General features: G+C 59.0%; 1 protein-coding gene across 2 annotated transcripts; it reads left to right on the forward strand.

Annotated features, from left to right (window-relative positions):
- Positions 1-2,589: 2,589 nt before the first annotated feature.
- On the forward strand, positions 2,590-11,635 carry LOC102458221 (alpha-1B-glycoprotein-like). 2 transcript variants are annotated; one of them, XM_075912292.1, is made up of 9 exons: positions 2,590-2,931; positions 3,056-3,094; positions 4,596-4,889; positions 5,977-6,279; positions 7,655-7,954; positions 8,721-9,011; positions 9,508-9,618; positions 10,312-10,418; positions 11,237-11,635. In XM_075912292.1, the coding sequence occupies exons 1-9, from the start codon at positions 2,901-2,903 to the stop codon at positions 11,384-11,386; spliced, it is 1,626 nt and encodes a 541-aa protein (XP_075768407.1). In that variant the 5' UTR covers positions 2,590-2,900; the 3' UTR covers positions 11,387-11,635. The 2 variants fall into 2 exon arrangements, with proteins under 2 accessions (XP_075768407.1, XP_075768408.1); XM_075912293.1 differs by having other exon boundaries at positions 11,240-11,635.
- Positions 11,636-15,299: the final 3,664 nt, after the last annotated feature.

A 15,299-nucleotide genomic window follows, 5' to 3' on the forward strand; every position in this document is an offset into this window, starting at 1 on the left:
CAGGGAGGGGGTTTGGCGTCTGTATCTGATTTACACTGGTACCAATGGCACTGTGGCACCAGGCCTACCTACGCTGGAAGGGGCCCGTTATGGACCCCTTTAAGCCATCCACACAGCAGGGTCTGGCCCCTCGCCTCCTACCAGGGCTGGCTATTGAGGACGGGGGGGTCCAGGTGTGGGAGAGTAGGTTGCTAGAGGACCTGGGGGGGTATGCTGGGCAGTGAGTGGGTGGGAGATGCTCAAGAGGGGAAGGTTTGTGTGTTTTGGGGTGCTGGGGAGTGGGGGGTTTTGGGGGACACTGGGCAGTGGGGGTGGGGAGATCTACGTGTGTCGGGGCACTGGGAAGCATGGGGGGTCTGTGTGGGGCGCTGTGCAGTTGTGACGGTGAGGCTGTGGAGGGCACTGTGCAGTGAAGGGATCGGGGGGGCTCTGGGTGGGTGGGGGTGTGCTGGGCATAGTGGTCTGTTGGAGGGCACTGGGCATAGGGATTTGTGGGGGTCTCTGGGTGGTGTGGCACTGAGTGTAGGGGGTCAGAGGGGTGCTGGGTGCGGGGGGAGGTAGCATGGTGCGGCATGGGCCTGCCCCGAAGGGGAAGAAGCATGATGGCCACAACACAGGGCCGGGTGGACCAGTGTGCGTCTGACAGCTGCCAGTTTGTAAAGAGTGCCTTTGTACTGGGCTGGGTGGAGCAGGACTGTCCCTGCCGTGCCGTGACCCATCTCCCATTGCCCCTGCCCAGCCCCTCGCTCTGAGGACTTTGCCCCACGTCCCCATTGCCCCCAGGGGGGCCCACAAACAGGTTTAGCACCGGGCCCACAAAAGCTTAACCTGGCCCTGTTTGGAGCGCAGGCTCTGCGATGGAGTTTGGGTGCAGGAGGGGTGCAGGCTATGGGGAGCTTGGGCGAGGGGTGCGGGCTCTGACCTGGGGCAGGGGGTTGGGGTACAGGAGGGGGTGTGGATGTGTGGGCTCTGGGAGGGAGTTTGGGTGCAGGAGGGGTACAGGCTATGGGGAGCTTGGGCGAGGGGTGCGGGCTCTGACCTGGGGCAGGGGGTTGGGGTACAGGAGGGGGTGTGGATGTGTGGGCTCTGGGAGGGAGTTTGGGTGCAGGAGGGATGCAGGCTATGGGGAGCTAGGGCGAGGGGTGCGGGCTCTGACCTGGGGCAGGGGGTTGGGGTACAGGAGGGGGTGTGGATGTGTGGGCTCTGGGAGGGAGTTTAGCACCTCGGCACGTGATATAAGAGAAAGGAGCTGCAGTGACTGCATATAGACATAGACACTGCGAGAAGACTCTTCAATACTCCAAACGAGAGAGGGGCCGTCTGTACAATATTTCACAGCACTCAGGCTCCCGGCTGTAGCAGTAACGTAGCCCTGCAGCACTTGTATACGATAGACAGTCTAGGAGCTGGGAGGCCTGTGCCTTTACGAACACAACCCCAGGAATCCGCCCTCTGCTCCGGTGCTGACATGCAGCATCCTGCGAGGAGAACGAGAAGCCTTTGCACCCCTCGCACCCCACTATTTACAAGCGCAGCAGGTGGCTCATCCCACGGGGTAACTGTTCCCCCCTCCCCCTCCCTAAACGGGGGTTTTGTCCCCACACAGGGTCTGGCAGTGTCTCCCCCCCGGACTTAACCCTTGCTACCACCCCCCGATTTTCCCCTTCAGCCCCTCTTCTGCCGCTACCTACAGTAGCTTGATTCCTCCCCGCTGGTAAATTTCTGCCCCCAGCTCAGACCCTGACACCCCCCCACTGCAATTTGCCCCCCTTAATCCTTTTCACCCCCTACAAAGAGGAGGCAGCACATCGGACGTGGAGGTGAGGGCAGAGAGAGGGCAGTGGCCACAGCGAAGGTTACTGCGTATGCTTAGTTCGGGTGTGCATGCTCAGTGCACCCGAAGTCGGGAATTCGGAGAGGGAGCGCCTTCTGTCGTTACACTGGCTGCCGGTTTGGAAAGACTGGCCTCGCGCCAGGCAGGGTGGGCTGGCTCCGTGCCTCACGTGCGGATTGGCTGGCACGGCCTGCGGGCGGGTGGACAGGGAGGAGGGGGGACTCGCCTGCCCCGGCTCAGAGATTGGGTGGGGGAGGAAAGGTGTCGTTGCCTCGCTCCGGGAGCTGCGCCGTGAACCCCTGGCCTTGCCCGTTCCATTTCCCGGCTGTGTCCACGCGCATCCCCAGGGGGACCCATGCCACTTGCACCCCTCCCCCAGGGTGCTCCGACGTTTCCGCGTGGGCTGTGGGGAAGGGACAAGAGGGTTTGGCGGGGAGAGGGGAAAGGAGACGGAGTTGGGTCAGTGGGAGGAGCAGGGAGAGGGGAGCAGACTGGAGGGGTTTGGCTGGGAGGGAAGAGCAGGCACAGGGTCGATTAGGTGGGGGAGAGAAAGGGGCGTGGACTGTGTCCGGTCCCTGAGGGGTCGGGTTTGCATGGGAGGGGGAGAAGGTAGAAACTGGGTTTGGTGAGTGGGGACGGGATGTGTGTGGAGGGGAGACAGGACGTAGGCTGGGTTTGGCTGGAGGGGGCTGGGAGTCAAAGAGCCGCCAGGTGAAAGGGGCATTTTCCTCCTCAGTGCCTGTCCTGCAGCAGCAGGCCAAAGGGGGAGAGGGGGGGCAGCCAAAAATGTTTTTGCTTGGGGCAGCAAAAAACCTGGCGCCGGCCCTGCTCCAGTTTATTGCACCCAGCGTGGGTCAGTCCCATCTTGCAGGGTCAGGGTTCTGGGACTGGAAACCCTCCTCAGCCCCACTGTCACACCCAGGAAATGCTCAGTTCCCTTCCCCAGATCCTGCGCGCACACACCAGCGTCTCTCCAGCCCTGAGCTGAGCGGTGACCGCGCCTGAGGCTGGGAATTCCTGTGCTGAGCCAAGAACCCAGCTCCCAGCCCGGAGCCACCGGCTCAGCATGGAGCTAACTCTGCTCCTGCCGCTGCTGGGTAAGTGCCCCCCTCGGCCCCCAGCCCCTCGGTGTGTCTGTCTGTCTGGAGACTCCCCCAGCCCTGCCCTGTGTCCCCATCCCCTCCCCAGAGCTCTCACCCCCTCTCTGCTCTTCTCTTCCAGCCTCGCTCCAGAGTCTCCCCAGGCCGGTGTCCCCCGCAGGTAACGAGGTCTCCTGGCCTCCCTGGGATGCTGGCGGTTGGTGGGGGAGGGAAGAGGGGTCCTGGCAGTGGGGCTGGGGTCCTGCTCCTCTCACTCCGTGGGGCTGAGAAGTGCAAGGAAGGGGGGAGCTTCCCCTGACATCCATGGGGGTGGAAGTGACCCCATCTGGTGCCTGCTGGGAAGGTCTGTTTGGTGGGTGCCAGCCCAGGCCACAGGGGAGAAGCTGCCCGCGGCCCCATGGGCACGACCCACCCCTCATGGGCAGCCCCAGCAAAGAGAACGAGGGCTGGACGGGCCATGGAGACCCAGCTCCCCCCTCCCCATGACACTGAGCGCCCCTGGGCAGGGCCCATCGCTTTGGAGGTGTGTGGGGGGGGGTCTCTCTGTCCCAGCTCTGGGCTCCCACCGAGGGCTCAGGGCCAGGGGCACAGACCCGGCACCGCCCAGCAGGGCAGTAAAAGCAGGTTCTGCAGAGTCTGCAGAGTCAACAGGATGGGTGGAGAACATCCCCTTCCCTTCCCCACATCTGCCCAAACTTCCTCAGTTCTGCTCAGTGCTTGCTGGCCACTGCTGGGCAGGGCTGATGGTCGGCTGATGGAATCTCCCCCCACTTCTGCCTCTGCCCCCGTGGGGTGAATCCCCTGGTGGGAATTAGGGTCTTTCGGTTGATCCACTTGCATTATGAAGCCTCGCCCCTTTCTGCTCCCCACTGCCCCCCAGACACAGCGTGGGGAGACCTGGGGGGACCCAGGTGGAGGAAGGTCCCTCCCATGCTCAACCTGCCCTCAGCCAGCTCCCTGGGTGGACAGAAGAGATCCCAGGGGCATGGAGGCCCCATGAAGGACCCTTCCTGCCCCAGCTCCTCTCCCCTTGACCTGGTGCCCGGTGGGAAAGGCAGAATCTCTCCTGCACTTCTGCCTGACTAGCACCGGGCCCTGCCCACCCTGCCTCCTGTCCTGTGCACAGCAGGTGGGGCAGCAGACCGGGGGTGACTGGAGGGGTATGTGGGTGGGGCAAGCTGTCCACGGGAGGCCTGAGGTTGCACAGATGGGCAGCAGTTTCAAGTGAGAGATCCCAGGTGCTCAAGCCGTTAAGCGAAACACGGAGAAGGGCACCGATGGCTCCTCCATCGGACAGACACAGATCTCCAAGCAGCCAGAGCCTGGGAGCTGAACCCAGAGCGATCAGACAGGAAATTGGGGCAGATGTTAACTGTGAGGGGGATGAACCCCGGGGACACTTCCCCAGGGGCCGGGGCGGATTCCCAGCGCTGGTGGTTTGTGAAGGAGCCTGAACGTGTTTCTCGGAGCTCGGCTCTAGGTCATGGAGGGATCCATTCGGGGGAGACCCACAGGGCTGAAGAGAGGCAGGGCCTGGCTATTGGCCGTGGGGTGTTTCCCCCAGGCAGGGAACTGGGGCAGGTCTGTGCCCGTGTCTGTCTGTGACTCATCACTTCTCCCTCCCCATGCTGGCCTGGCCTCTCCCTCTGCCTCTGTCCTAGGTCCTCTGCCGGCCCCCACACTAGCTCTGGAACAGCAGCTCACAGTGCTTCTGCCCGGGCAGACAGCTACACTGACGTGCCAACCTCCTGGGCATGTGCAGCCTTCGGGATACAGATTCTTCTGCCAGACAGGGCAGCAGGGCCCCAGCGCAGTCCAACGTAATGCGGCAGGAGACGAGCTGGTTCTCAGAGCGGAGAAGGGAAGTGCCGGGACCTACACCTGTGCGTACTGGACAGAGGGACCCAATGGACCGGTCTCTGAGCACAGCAACTCCGTCTCCATCTCCATAGCAGGTGAGCCCCTTTTCCTGCGCTTGGACGGGCGAGTCCCCGGGAATCGAAAGCCCCCCTGGTATGCCAGCCTCACCCTTGTCCTTGGTCCAGCCATTCCCAGCATCTCAGACACACGGTGATGCCTCAGCCGCTCCCACCAAAACAGACTGGGCAGTGGCAGGGCACTGCTGCAGGGAGCTCACAGCACTGGGGTCCTGGGTATTGTTGGAGCTTAGCAATCATGGCAAAGGTTCGGTCCGTAAAGGGGTGACTGGCTCATCCTCCCCCCTGCTGTGCCCTGGGCAGCCCAGTCCAGCTAGCAGATCCCACTCAGAGAGGCCCTGAGTCCTGCTGGCAACAGGGTGCAGGACAGGGTGGGGCTCAGTGAGGTGCAGGGGGGCAGGGCCTGTCCCCTGTGATCGCCGAGATGCACTTGATCTGGTACCTCCTCCTCTCGTCTGCCAGCTCCTTCTCAGAGCTCCCTGCCGGGTGTGACCCTTCCTCTGCATCTAACCCCGCCCCCTCGTGCCCGGGCCCCTGAGCCTGAATCCCTCTGGCCCCTCCCACAGGGCCTGTTCCCTGCCGTGCCCGGCTCCCCCTCGCTCACCTATTTCTTCTGCTGTCACAAGCCCCCCAGTGACCCCCCCCCAGTGCCAATGCGGAGCCAGTCACACGGGGTCAGGGTCTGGGGATTGGACCCCCCACCCCACCACTATCCATCTGTGCAAAGCTCCCTGTCATCCCTGGTGGCACCCAGGGCTGTGAGGCCCATCGCTGGCACCTGCACTTACTGCAGGGCAGCCTGGTCTGTGTCCCCGGCCTCAGCCGCACAAGCCCCTCCCAGCCCCTGACATTTGAGTCCTTGGGCATGAGCTGCCCCCTCAGATACCAGCAGGGGAGGCTGGTCCCACAGGGTCCCACAGGGAGATCTCTGCTGCTCAGGGGTTGCCTGGCCCGGTGGGGACGTGGTTCCTGGCACGGAGCTGGGGCTGGCTGGGTCTGTGCCCAGGATCCCGCCCTGCTCTGCCCTCCCCTGGCTCCTCCTCTGCCCCTGTCACTAGCTGCCTACATAGGAATCATCCCATCCCCCAACCCTTGTCTTTTCCAGCCCCCCAGCTCACCGTGTCCCCGCCGCAGTCTGTCTACGTGGCCGGGGAAGCCGTGACCCTGACGTGCTCAGCTGCCGGGGTGGACATACTGACCAGGTTCCGGTTCTACAGGGATGAAGTGGAAATCCAGCCCAAGGAATCCGTGTTAATCCCGTACCGTCATGTGGCCTCCATCCAGCTGTCGAGTGTGGCCATGTCGGACGCGGGGGTGTTCAGCTGTGAATACTGGCGCAGGATGGATGACAAGAAAGGACCAGACATCGTATCAGAGAGGAGCCAAAACATCCCCATTGCAGTGACAGGTGAGCCCCCCGGCTGCTGCTGTTTGCTGGGCCCAGGGCCGGGGTCTGCTCCATGCAGGGGGGGAGATGCAGCCCAGTCAGTGAGCCAGTGACAGGAACATCCACTGGGTCAGATTCACCCCCCAGTTCTGGCTCCCACAGTGGGGTGGGACGGGGCATTGGAGCTACCATGGGACTGTGGAGTTCCAGCCTGCAGTAACATTAGAAACCTGGGGGGTATTTAACTAAACAAATCCCAGATTGTTTCTAGTCAATATTAGGCCTGCAGTCAGACAACTGGGAGTCGGGTGCAGCTCTCCAGCGGCAGGAGTAGACCACTGTGCGGCAAGGTCGTAGCCCTGGGCACTGCTGTGGGAAGTTCCCAGCCCTGTCATCCAGGCTGACAGGAACCAATTCCAAGCCCTCCCCAGAGAGTAGCCGTCAGTGGCTCCCAGCCATGTTGGGTAGCTGAGTGAGTGGAGGGGTTTGGCGGGGGGAAGAGACCAGTTCCCGGACATGGTTCTGTGTCATTCACCATCATCATCAATGATTAGATAAGGGTACAGAGTGGACCCAGCTGGGGGTGTGGCCACTGTTTGGGAAGGCAGGGTTACAGTGCAGACTGATCCGGGCTAATGGGAGAAAGGGTCGGAGGCAGATCGGATGAAATTCAATAAGGACAGAAGCAGAGTCCTGCTCTTGGGAAGGAACAATCCATGTCACGCACACAGAACGGGAAGCGAAAAATTTTTTTCTGGCCTGAATCAAAGGGCGGCTGTGGGACATGAGAAGTCATTTTCATGCTCTGCCCCCCCGTCAATGAGATCTCCGCTGGAGTGCTCTGCCCAATTCTGGGGGCCACATGTCAGGAGAGATGTGGGGCAATTGGAGTGCTTCTCCCCACAACCCTGGTGGCCCCTGGGGTCACTGACGCACAGGAATCACAGGCAAGAAACTCTCCAGCGCCGGCTACCCCCTCTTGGTGCATGGGCATGATGAATGCCCATCAGACTGAGTCATGGTCTGAGGATTGGAAACCAGCCTCATCATGCCCCTTCCCCCATGCCTCAGCTCCCTGTGACAGAAAATCTTCCTAACTTTAGCTTCAAACAAACCCCAAGGGACCTGTGGGCTGGTTGGTTTCAGGGTCTTTCCCATGAGTGAGCGAGATCCCAGGGGCTGAGACTCAGCTAGATCTAGAGACGTCTCTGTTGGCCCAGCCAGACCAATGGGATAAGTGGCTGTTCCATTGGAGTCCATGGGGCAGGTCCCAGCTGGGGTCAATGGGCCATGGCTACATTAGAGCCAATAGGTAGACACTCCCCAGAGCTCCTCAGGGTGCTGAGGCTCCTCTCTGCCAAGCTGGACCCATCTCTTCCCCCCTTGTCCTTCCCAGCCCCACTCCCGACTCCTCAGCTCAGCGTGTCCCCGCAGCAGCCGGGCTACGTTGCTGGAGAATCGATCACCCTGACGTGCTCAGCCGCGGGGGCGCCCAACGACTCCATGATCCGCTTCTACAAGGACGGCCAGACACTGCTCCCCGAGGAACTCTGCCTCCGCCTGCACCAGGCCACCGCCTCCGTTCGGCTGTCGGCGCCGCCGCAAACCAGCACCTACACCTGTGGGTGCTGGAGGGCAGAGTCCGGGCGAGAGATCGAATCGGAGAGGAGCCAGCCCGTCTCCATAGCAGTGACGGGTGAGCCCCTCTGTCTGCTGGGGTCTGCTCGCCTGGGTGGGGTCTCTCCTCCAGCCACAGGGGAAAGTGCCTCTCAGTCCCTCAGTGCCCCACAGCCCCCCACCCTCCAGGGCAGTTTCTACCCCATCTCAGAATCTTCATGTCCTGAGGCTCTGCTGCCTCCTGACCCAGTGCCAGCACCCATGCCCCAGGGTCCCTGCTGTCCATGGGCATGGAAGCAGGAGCTGCCACACTGAGGTGCTGGGCTTGAAACCCCACAGGGCTCAGACTTCCTCCTAACTCCAGGATCTGGTCTGTCACGTGGCCCTCGGGGGCAGGGTGTTGCTCACACTGAGACAGGGACCCCTCACTCCCAGACTCAAACCGGGGACCTCTACACTTTGGGAGGGTAGAATCCCAGCAGCGAGTCTGGCGAGGGGGGGGGGGGATCCCCACACACCCTGAGATCTGTCTGCAGAGGGGTCCATGAAACTCAGAGGTGGGGCATTAGCAATGAGGGTTGGGAGTGGCAGGAGATGATTTGTGGCCTGGTGTCCATGGCAGTTTCTGCCCTCCCACTCCAGCCCCACGCTGGATCTATGGGAAGCCCCCCCCCCCAGCAAGGCACTTGCTTATTTCTGTGCGGAGACCCTCAGTCCTGAGCTGAAGCAAGAGGCTCTGTAGACAGAGCAGGGGGCAGCTCTGAGTAAGTTGAATTCTTGGCACCAGCTCCTCTTTCCCCCCTGCCCTATGCCTGCTGACCCCTCCCCTTTGCTGCTCCCCGCAGATCCCCTTCCCCCGCCAGTGCTGAGCTTGGATCCCACATCTGGAGCGGTGGGTGAAGGGCTCCCCTTGCTCCTCACCTGCACGGCCCCCAAGGGTGGAGATGAGGTGGCCCCCAGCGTCGCAGGCTCTGAGATCGATGGGGTGGAGCCCAGGAATGTCTCTGTCAATGTGACTGTGACCCGCGGTCCCAGCCACGTGATTCAATTCACCTGTGGGAAGAAGGAGAACGGGGGCTGGAGCCCGTCCCCCACGGGCCAGGCCGTGAACGTCACTGTGGATGATGCTAACACAGGTGAGACATCCCTGGGAGGCTCCCAAGGGAGGAGAATCGTCCTCAGGGGCTCTCCTGGGAAGGGGAGGTGGGATGAGGTGACAGGTGCCATCTGCAGATAGAGAAGCAAGTGGGGGATGAACGTTCTGTCGATCGCCCCCCGATTCTAGCTAGGAACATGTGACGGGCCACATGTCTGATCTCACTGTGTCGGTAACAGCTGGGGCCCCTCGGAGCCCTTTGCAGGGATGGGGATAGGAGACAAGGACACAGCACGTCCCACAGGGTTGTGGCAAAGCAGAGAATCGAACCCGCATGGCCAGCACCCCAGGCCAGCCCCATAACCACTGGTCTCCTGTCCCCACTTTGGAGCAAAGAGCAGGTGGGGACAAACACACGTCACAGAGAGCTCAGCAAAGGGCAAATCTGTTGCATCGCCGGGTTCCTCTGTGGGGCCCAGACCTTGTCCTGGAGCGTCTGGCTGTTCTCACCTCCCCTTCCCTCTTTCCTCCATCAGCCACATCTGCACCCCCTCTCCTCGTTATTCTGCTGTCAGTCGTCGGTGGTGTCCTGCTTCTGCTCGGACTCCTGGCTGCCCTACTGTGGTGGGGCTGGAGGAAGAAAAGAGGTTGGTGATCTCCCATCTGATCTCTCAACGTGGCGTAGCCAGGAACATTCGTGCAGTGAAACCATTCACAACCACACAGCGCTGTGCCATGGCGTGGGTGTGGGAAGCAGCCCTCAACTCCTGCACCCCCGTAGTGGCACGAACAGCCAGTAGAATAAAGGGAGTTAATCTGGGTTAATCCACATTTGGGAGAGTAGTGAGAATCTCCCATCACAGCGCAGGGGGACCCCGGGTCACAGAGCAGACAGCCCCCCACTACACCACAACGTCCAAGCCCTATGAGAGTGGGGACGTGTCGGCACCTTCCCTCCCCTCCAGCACACGCCACAGAATTCACCCCTCACATGTGGGCGTGGAACAAAGGATACCCTTTCCTATTGGGTTGATTTCACTCCAGAAGCCAATGGCACCTGAGCCCAATTTCCCACCACTGGGCTCATCCGTGACCACAATTAGCATCAATACGTCCCTCAGTGCCGTGTAGCTACACTGATTAGAGAATGCATCTCTTGTGCAAACATTGCCTCTCAATATTAGTAACTCCTCATAATTAACAACTGCAGCGAGCAGTTCTAAGCATCCCGTGTAAACCTTCTGCTCCATCCCAATGCACGTCCTTTGCCACCAGCTGCTTTCTGGGCATCCTCATGACACTCCCCACATCAGCCCCCTTCTCCTCTGCGTCTGTTTCAGTTGCGAAGTATGCGACAGGCCCTGAGCCATCCGAGCCCAGAGAACACGCCAGGAACAGGGATCCCAGGCGTGAGAAGAAGCGACCAGAGGCCGCACAGATGGACCAGGTAACATGAATGGGTCCATGGGCCTCAGTCTTGTGCCCAGGGCTGAGAGGCAGCGGGCTGTCTGGGGTGGGGCAGGCAAGGAAAAGCCACAAAGGGAAGTGGCTCTGGGTTTTACAGGTGTGGGGAGGGCTGAGAACTGGTCACTCCTTTCCCCATCACCCCAAAGTCTGATCTGAATCACGGCAAAGTAGGGCTGGAAGGGACTCAAGTCCAGCCCCTCTGCTGAGCCAGGATCCCCCAAACCTGGACCTTCCCCACGGGTGTTTGTCCAGCTCCTCGCTGAAATCCCCCCTGATGGGGATCCCCCTGCACTGCTGGGTCACCTGTTCTGGGCTTCGCTACCCTCAGAGTTAGAAACGTTTTCTTACTCTCTTACCTAACACTCCCTGGAGACAGGGCAATGCTGGGGCAGGGGGCTGAGCGGAGACCTCACCAGTGCCGGGTGGAGAGGGGCCGTTAGCTCAGCTGCCGTACGTGCGATGCTCCTGTTCACAACGCCCAGAGGGGGGTTGGGCTGTCTCACGGCAGCAGGGCCCTGTTGGCTCAAATCCATTTGTGCTGCTCTGCGGCTCTTTTTCTGCAGGGCGGCTGCTGCGCCAGTTACACCCACTCCTTAACTTCTCCTGCCTCAGCGGAGCATCACACACGTCCCTGCATTGCCCCGGCTCATTTCAGGGCAAGTCTCCACTTAGGTTGCAGCTCACGTCACTCCTGGCCTCCTCCAGCCTTGCTAGCTCCGACGCCATGGCCGTGTTCTCCACTCCCTCCTCCAAATCCTGTCCATGCACCCCCCTCACTGCTTCTCTGTCCTCCCCCAGCAGGGCTCGGAAGTCGCCTACGCACACATAGAGTTGTCTTCCTCGGGCACGCATGCGAAAAAGTCGAAAACCAGAGCCAGGCCTGCTGATGAGGCGCGGGTGCTGTACAGCGAGGTGGCAACCAAACCCACCCACAAGGCACCCAAATGAGGAGGGGAAGCCCTCTCCGTGTTCCTACACATCCTCTTCCCCTGTGCCCAGGATCTGAATCCTTCCCCCTTTGTATCCCTATAGCCCTGGTATGACCCAAGTCACTGCTGTCAGCCTATTTAGCCAGCTGGTATCCTGTGCAATATTATAGAAAAACTGGGGAGCCCCTGGCCATGACTGTCACTGTGTGGTGTGTGCATGGGGCATGTCGAAAGAATTTTTCAGGTCTGTGTCACGTTACCAAATTGGAGGGAAGCAGCCAGATCGCTGCTGCACCCCTAGGTGGGGGTGTTGGCCCCAGAAATTGGTATGGGGGGAGCCATGTGGGGTATTGAATGGGAGATTATTGTTTGTTAATCTTATGTACACTATTTATGTGAGTATATAATGTCTGTGTGTGTAGGTAGGAATCTGTAATCTGTGTGGAAGCTGAATATTTCTGTGAATGTGGTTAAGCATTGCTATGGACAGGCTGAGTAGCAAAGCCCTGTGGAACAATGACTCTCAATAGGCTATGGACACACCCAAAGAATGGGATTTGTCACCTGAGGGCAGCCAGGAGGAAACATAGAGTTTGGCCTCTGACCAGGTGACTTGCTGCATACAAGAAGAGGCCAGGAAGGGAATAAAAGGGGCCATGTGGTCGAGGCCATTTTGTTCTCAGCTCAGCACTTCATCCCAGAGGCAGCACTGCAGGGATTGAAGAGCCCGGAAGACCTGTGAACCCATCCTGATCGTAGGATGTGCAATAAGGACTTTTAACCAGCAGCTGCAACATCTCTGCTAGAGCCTGCATCGAGGACTGGGAGATTCGGTGCATGTAACGTACTGTACTTTAATAACCTTACTCTCAGGCTTTTCTTTCTTGTGATAATAAACCTTTAGATATAGATTCTAAAGGATTGGCCCAGCGTGATTTGTGGGTAAGGTCCAGAGGGTAAATTGACCAGGGATCTGTGGCTGGTTTCTTGGAACCAGACAGAACTTGTTCGGGGTAGGTGGGATTGGGTGCTAGGACCCCCCACCTGTGTATAGGCCCGGGGCCATCTGGGGCACGGATATTGCTGGGGTGTCAGAGGGGTTTTGCTCGGGAGGCTTCAGGTAGGCTGCTGAAGCGCTCTGTGAGACTGGTTTGTGGCCTGTGTGGAGAGGTCGCCAGTCGGGGGCTGTAAGGAACCCCGGATTTGAGCAATTCGCCCTGAGTGGACGCACTCAGCTGTGCCCAGACACGGCCTGGTCTGTCACAGTCTGCATGCTGGAAATGCGCAGTGAAGGCAGTTGCCAAACTAGCCAGCTCTACCCAAAGGAGTGGGGATTCCTGTGCCTGCCTGGATCATACTAATCAGAAGATTGGAAACACAGGCAGGCCGGGTGCCACCCTTGCCCAGGCTGCAGGGATGAGCTGAGGACTCACAAGCTCACAGCTGGAGACTAGACCCGGTCAGTTCGATGTTCCTCTTCCTCAGTGTCGGGATTAGACTCACAAGAATGTCAGCAGTGTTTAGAATGGAAAAAAATGCGTGTGTGTTGCAAGCACAATGAGAATGGTCACTCCGCATGTTATCAGGTAATATTTACGTGCTTATGCTGCCCTATGCACCCCACACAATCTGCAGAGAAGCATGAGTAAGTATGAAAGAAGATCTTTCCACGGCAGGGGCTATTTCCTGCCCAGCTAAACCCCCACGATGTCAGACAAAACGTTGTGGAGCATGAGAGCACAAAACACTTGGCTGTTGGCTCGCCAGACCCACGGACTGGAGACTTGCACGTGAAGTGGCCTCGTCCTCCAGTTCTCTGAGACAAGGGAATAAAAATCCCTGACAAAAGAAACTGGTATTTGTCTCTTTGATCTCTGATGGGCCAGCGACTCTGAAATTAAACCAGAGATCCCCAGGGTTGCTTGGTGGGCATGCCTACCTTTGAAATTCACAGATCAGTAAAGCTCTGCACTCTTTGAATTTAGATGGTAACTCACTGGTGTGCACCTGTTTTCTGCCTTAAACATGCAGCTCACTCACTTCCTCCCTTCCCTTAGGGTATGTCTACACTACAAAGTTAGTTCGAACTAACGGACGTTAGTTCGAACTAACTTTAATAGGTGCTACACTAGCGCTCCGCTAGTTCGAATTTGAATCGAACTAGCGGAGCGCTTAGTTCGAACTAGGTAAACCTCATTTTACGAGGACTAACGCCTAGTTCGAACTAGCTAGTTCGAACTAAGGGCTGTGTAGCCCTTTAGTTCGAACTAGTGGGAGGCTAGCCCTCCCCAGGTTTCCCTGGTGGCCACTCTGGCCAACACCAGGGAAACTCTATGCCCCCCTCCCAGCCCCGGACCCCTTAAAGGGGCACGGGCTGGCTACGGTGCCCGTGCCAGGTGCAAGCCTGCCAGCACCCAGCTAGCAGACCCTGCACCTGGCACGGCACAGAGCCACCCACCCGATGCCCCCCAGCCCACCCCCTCTTGCCGGGACCAGGCTGGCGGCTCCCGGGAGATTGCCCTGGACCGCAAGAGGCGGGCACCTTCCTGGGCTAGTGCGGACATCGTGGACCTCGTCCACGATCTCCGCACTAGGCACAGGAAAGTGGCCGTCTAGGGCAGGAGAGCTGCCAGCCTGGCCACCCAGGACCAGGTGTGCATGAAAATCAAGGGGGTCCACTGAGACCCCCGACACTGAGCCCTGAGCTTACAATGGCCGTACTGGGTCAGACCAAAGGTCCATCTAGCCCAGTAGCCTGTCTGCCGACAGCGGCCAACCCTAGGGACCCTGGAGGGGATGGACCGAAGACAGTGACCAAGCCATTTGTCTCGTGCCATCCCTCTCCAGCCTTCCACAAACTTTGGGCAGGGACACCACTCCTACCCTCTGGCTAATAGGACTCCATTGACCCAACCTCCATCACTTTATCTCACTTCCCTTTAAACTCTGTTCTAGTTGTAGCCTTCACAGCCTCCTGCAGCAAGGAGTTCCACAGGTTAACTATTTGCTTTGTCAAGAACAACAACTTTCTCTTACTAGTTTCAAGCCTGCTACCCATTCCTTTCCTTTGGTGTCCTCTAGTCCTTCTTTATGGGAACTCAGGAAGAACTTTTCTGAATGCACACTCTCCACCCAACCCCTGCTTTTAGAGACCTCTATCCTGTCCCCCCTCCGTCTCCTCTTTTCTAAGCTGAACAGTCCCAGTCTCTGTAGCCTTTCTTCATCTGGGACCTGTTCCCAACCCCTGATCATGTTAGTTGCCCTCCCCTCTCCCAGCCTTTCTCTTCCCCTCTCCCACCTCCTTTTCCCAGTCTCCCCCAGTTTTTTTCAATAAAGACAGAGTCAATGTTGGAAGAAACGTTATCTTTATTTTGTACATCAATAAGAAGGGGGGCTAGGGAAGGGTAAGTGGAAGGAGGTGAGGGAGGAATGGGGTACGAGCCCCCAATGGGGAGGACTGGGCTGGCTCTGTGGGCTTCTGAGGGTGGAAGCTCTCCTGCAGCCCCCCAATTACTCCCTCTCCCCAGATGGCAGCCTGCGGCAAGTGCAGCCGGGCTGATGGCCGAGTGGTGTGATGTGCCCAGTGTGGGCACTCAGGGCACTCCAAGCCAGAACTTCTTTGCAAGCGGGGCACCCCTGAGAACTGTGTGTCCGGGGTGGGGGTCGGGACCCTTTAAGCGCAGCCCTCGGCTAGCCTGAGACAGCATCTCCATGCTCTAAGTCCTCCTTTTATGCCCTGCCAGCACTGCTTCCGGCCATCCTTAAGCCCTGTTCAGAGTCCACTCAATGTGGACTTACTAGTTCGAACTAGCAAAACGCTAGTTCGAACTAGTTTTTAGTTCTAGATGCGTTAGTTCGAACTAGCTTAGTTCGAATTAACTAATTCGAACTAAGTTAGTTCGAACTAACTTTGTAGTGTAGACATACCCTTA

Source organism: Pelodiscus sinensis, chromosome 30 (assembly GCF_049634645.1).
Source record: "Pelodiscus sinensis isolate JC-2024 chromosome 30, ASM4963464v1, whole genome shotgun sequence".
NCBI classification, from domain to species: Eukaryota; Metazoa; Chordata; order Testudines; family Trionychidae; genus Pelodiscus; species Pelodiscus sinensis.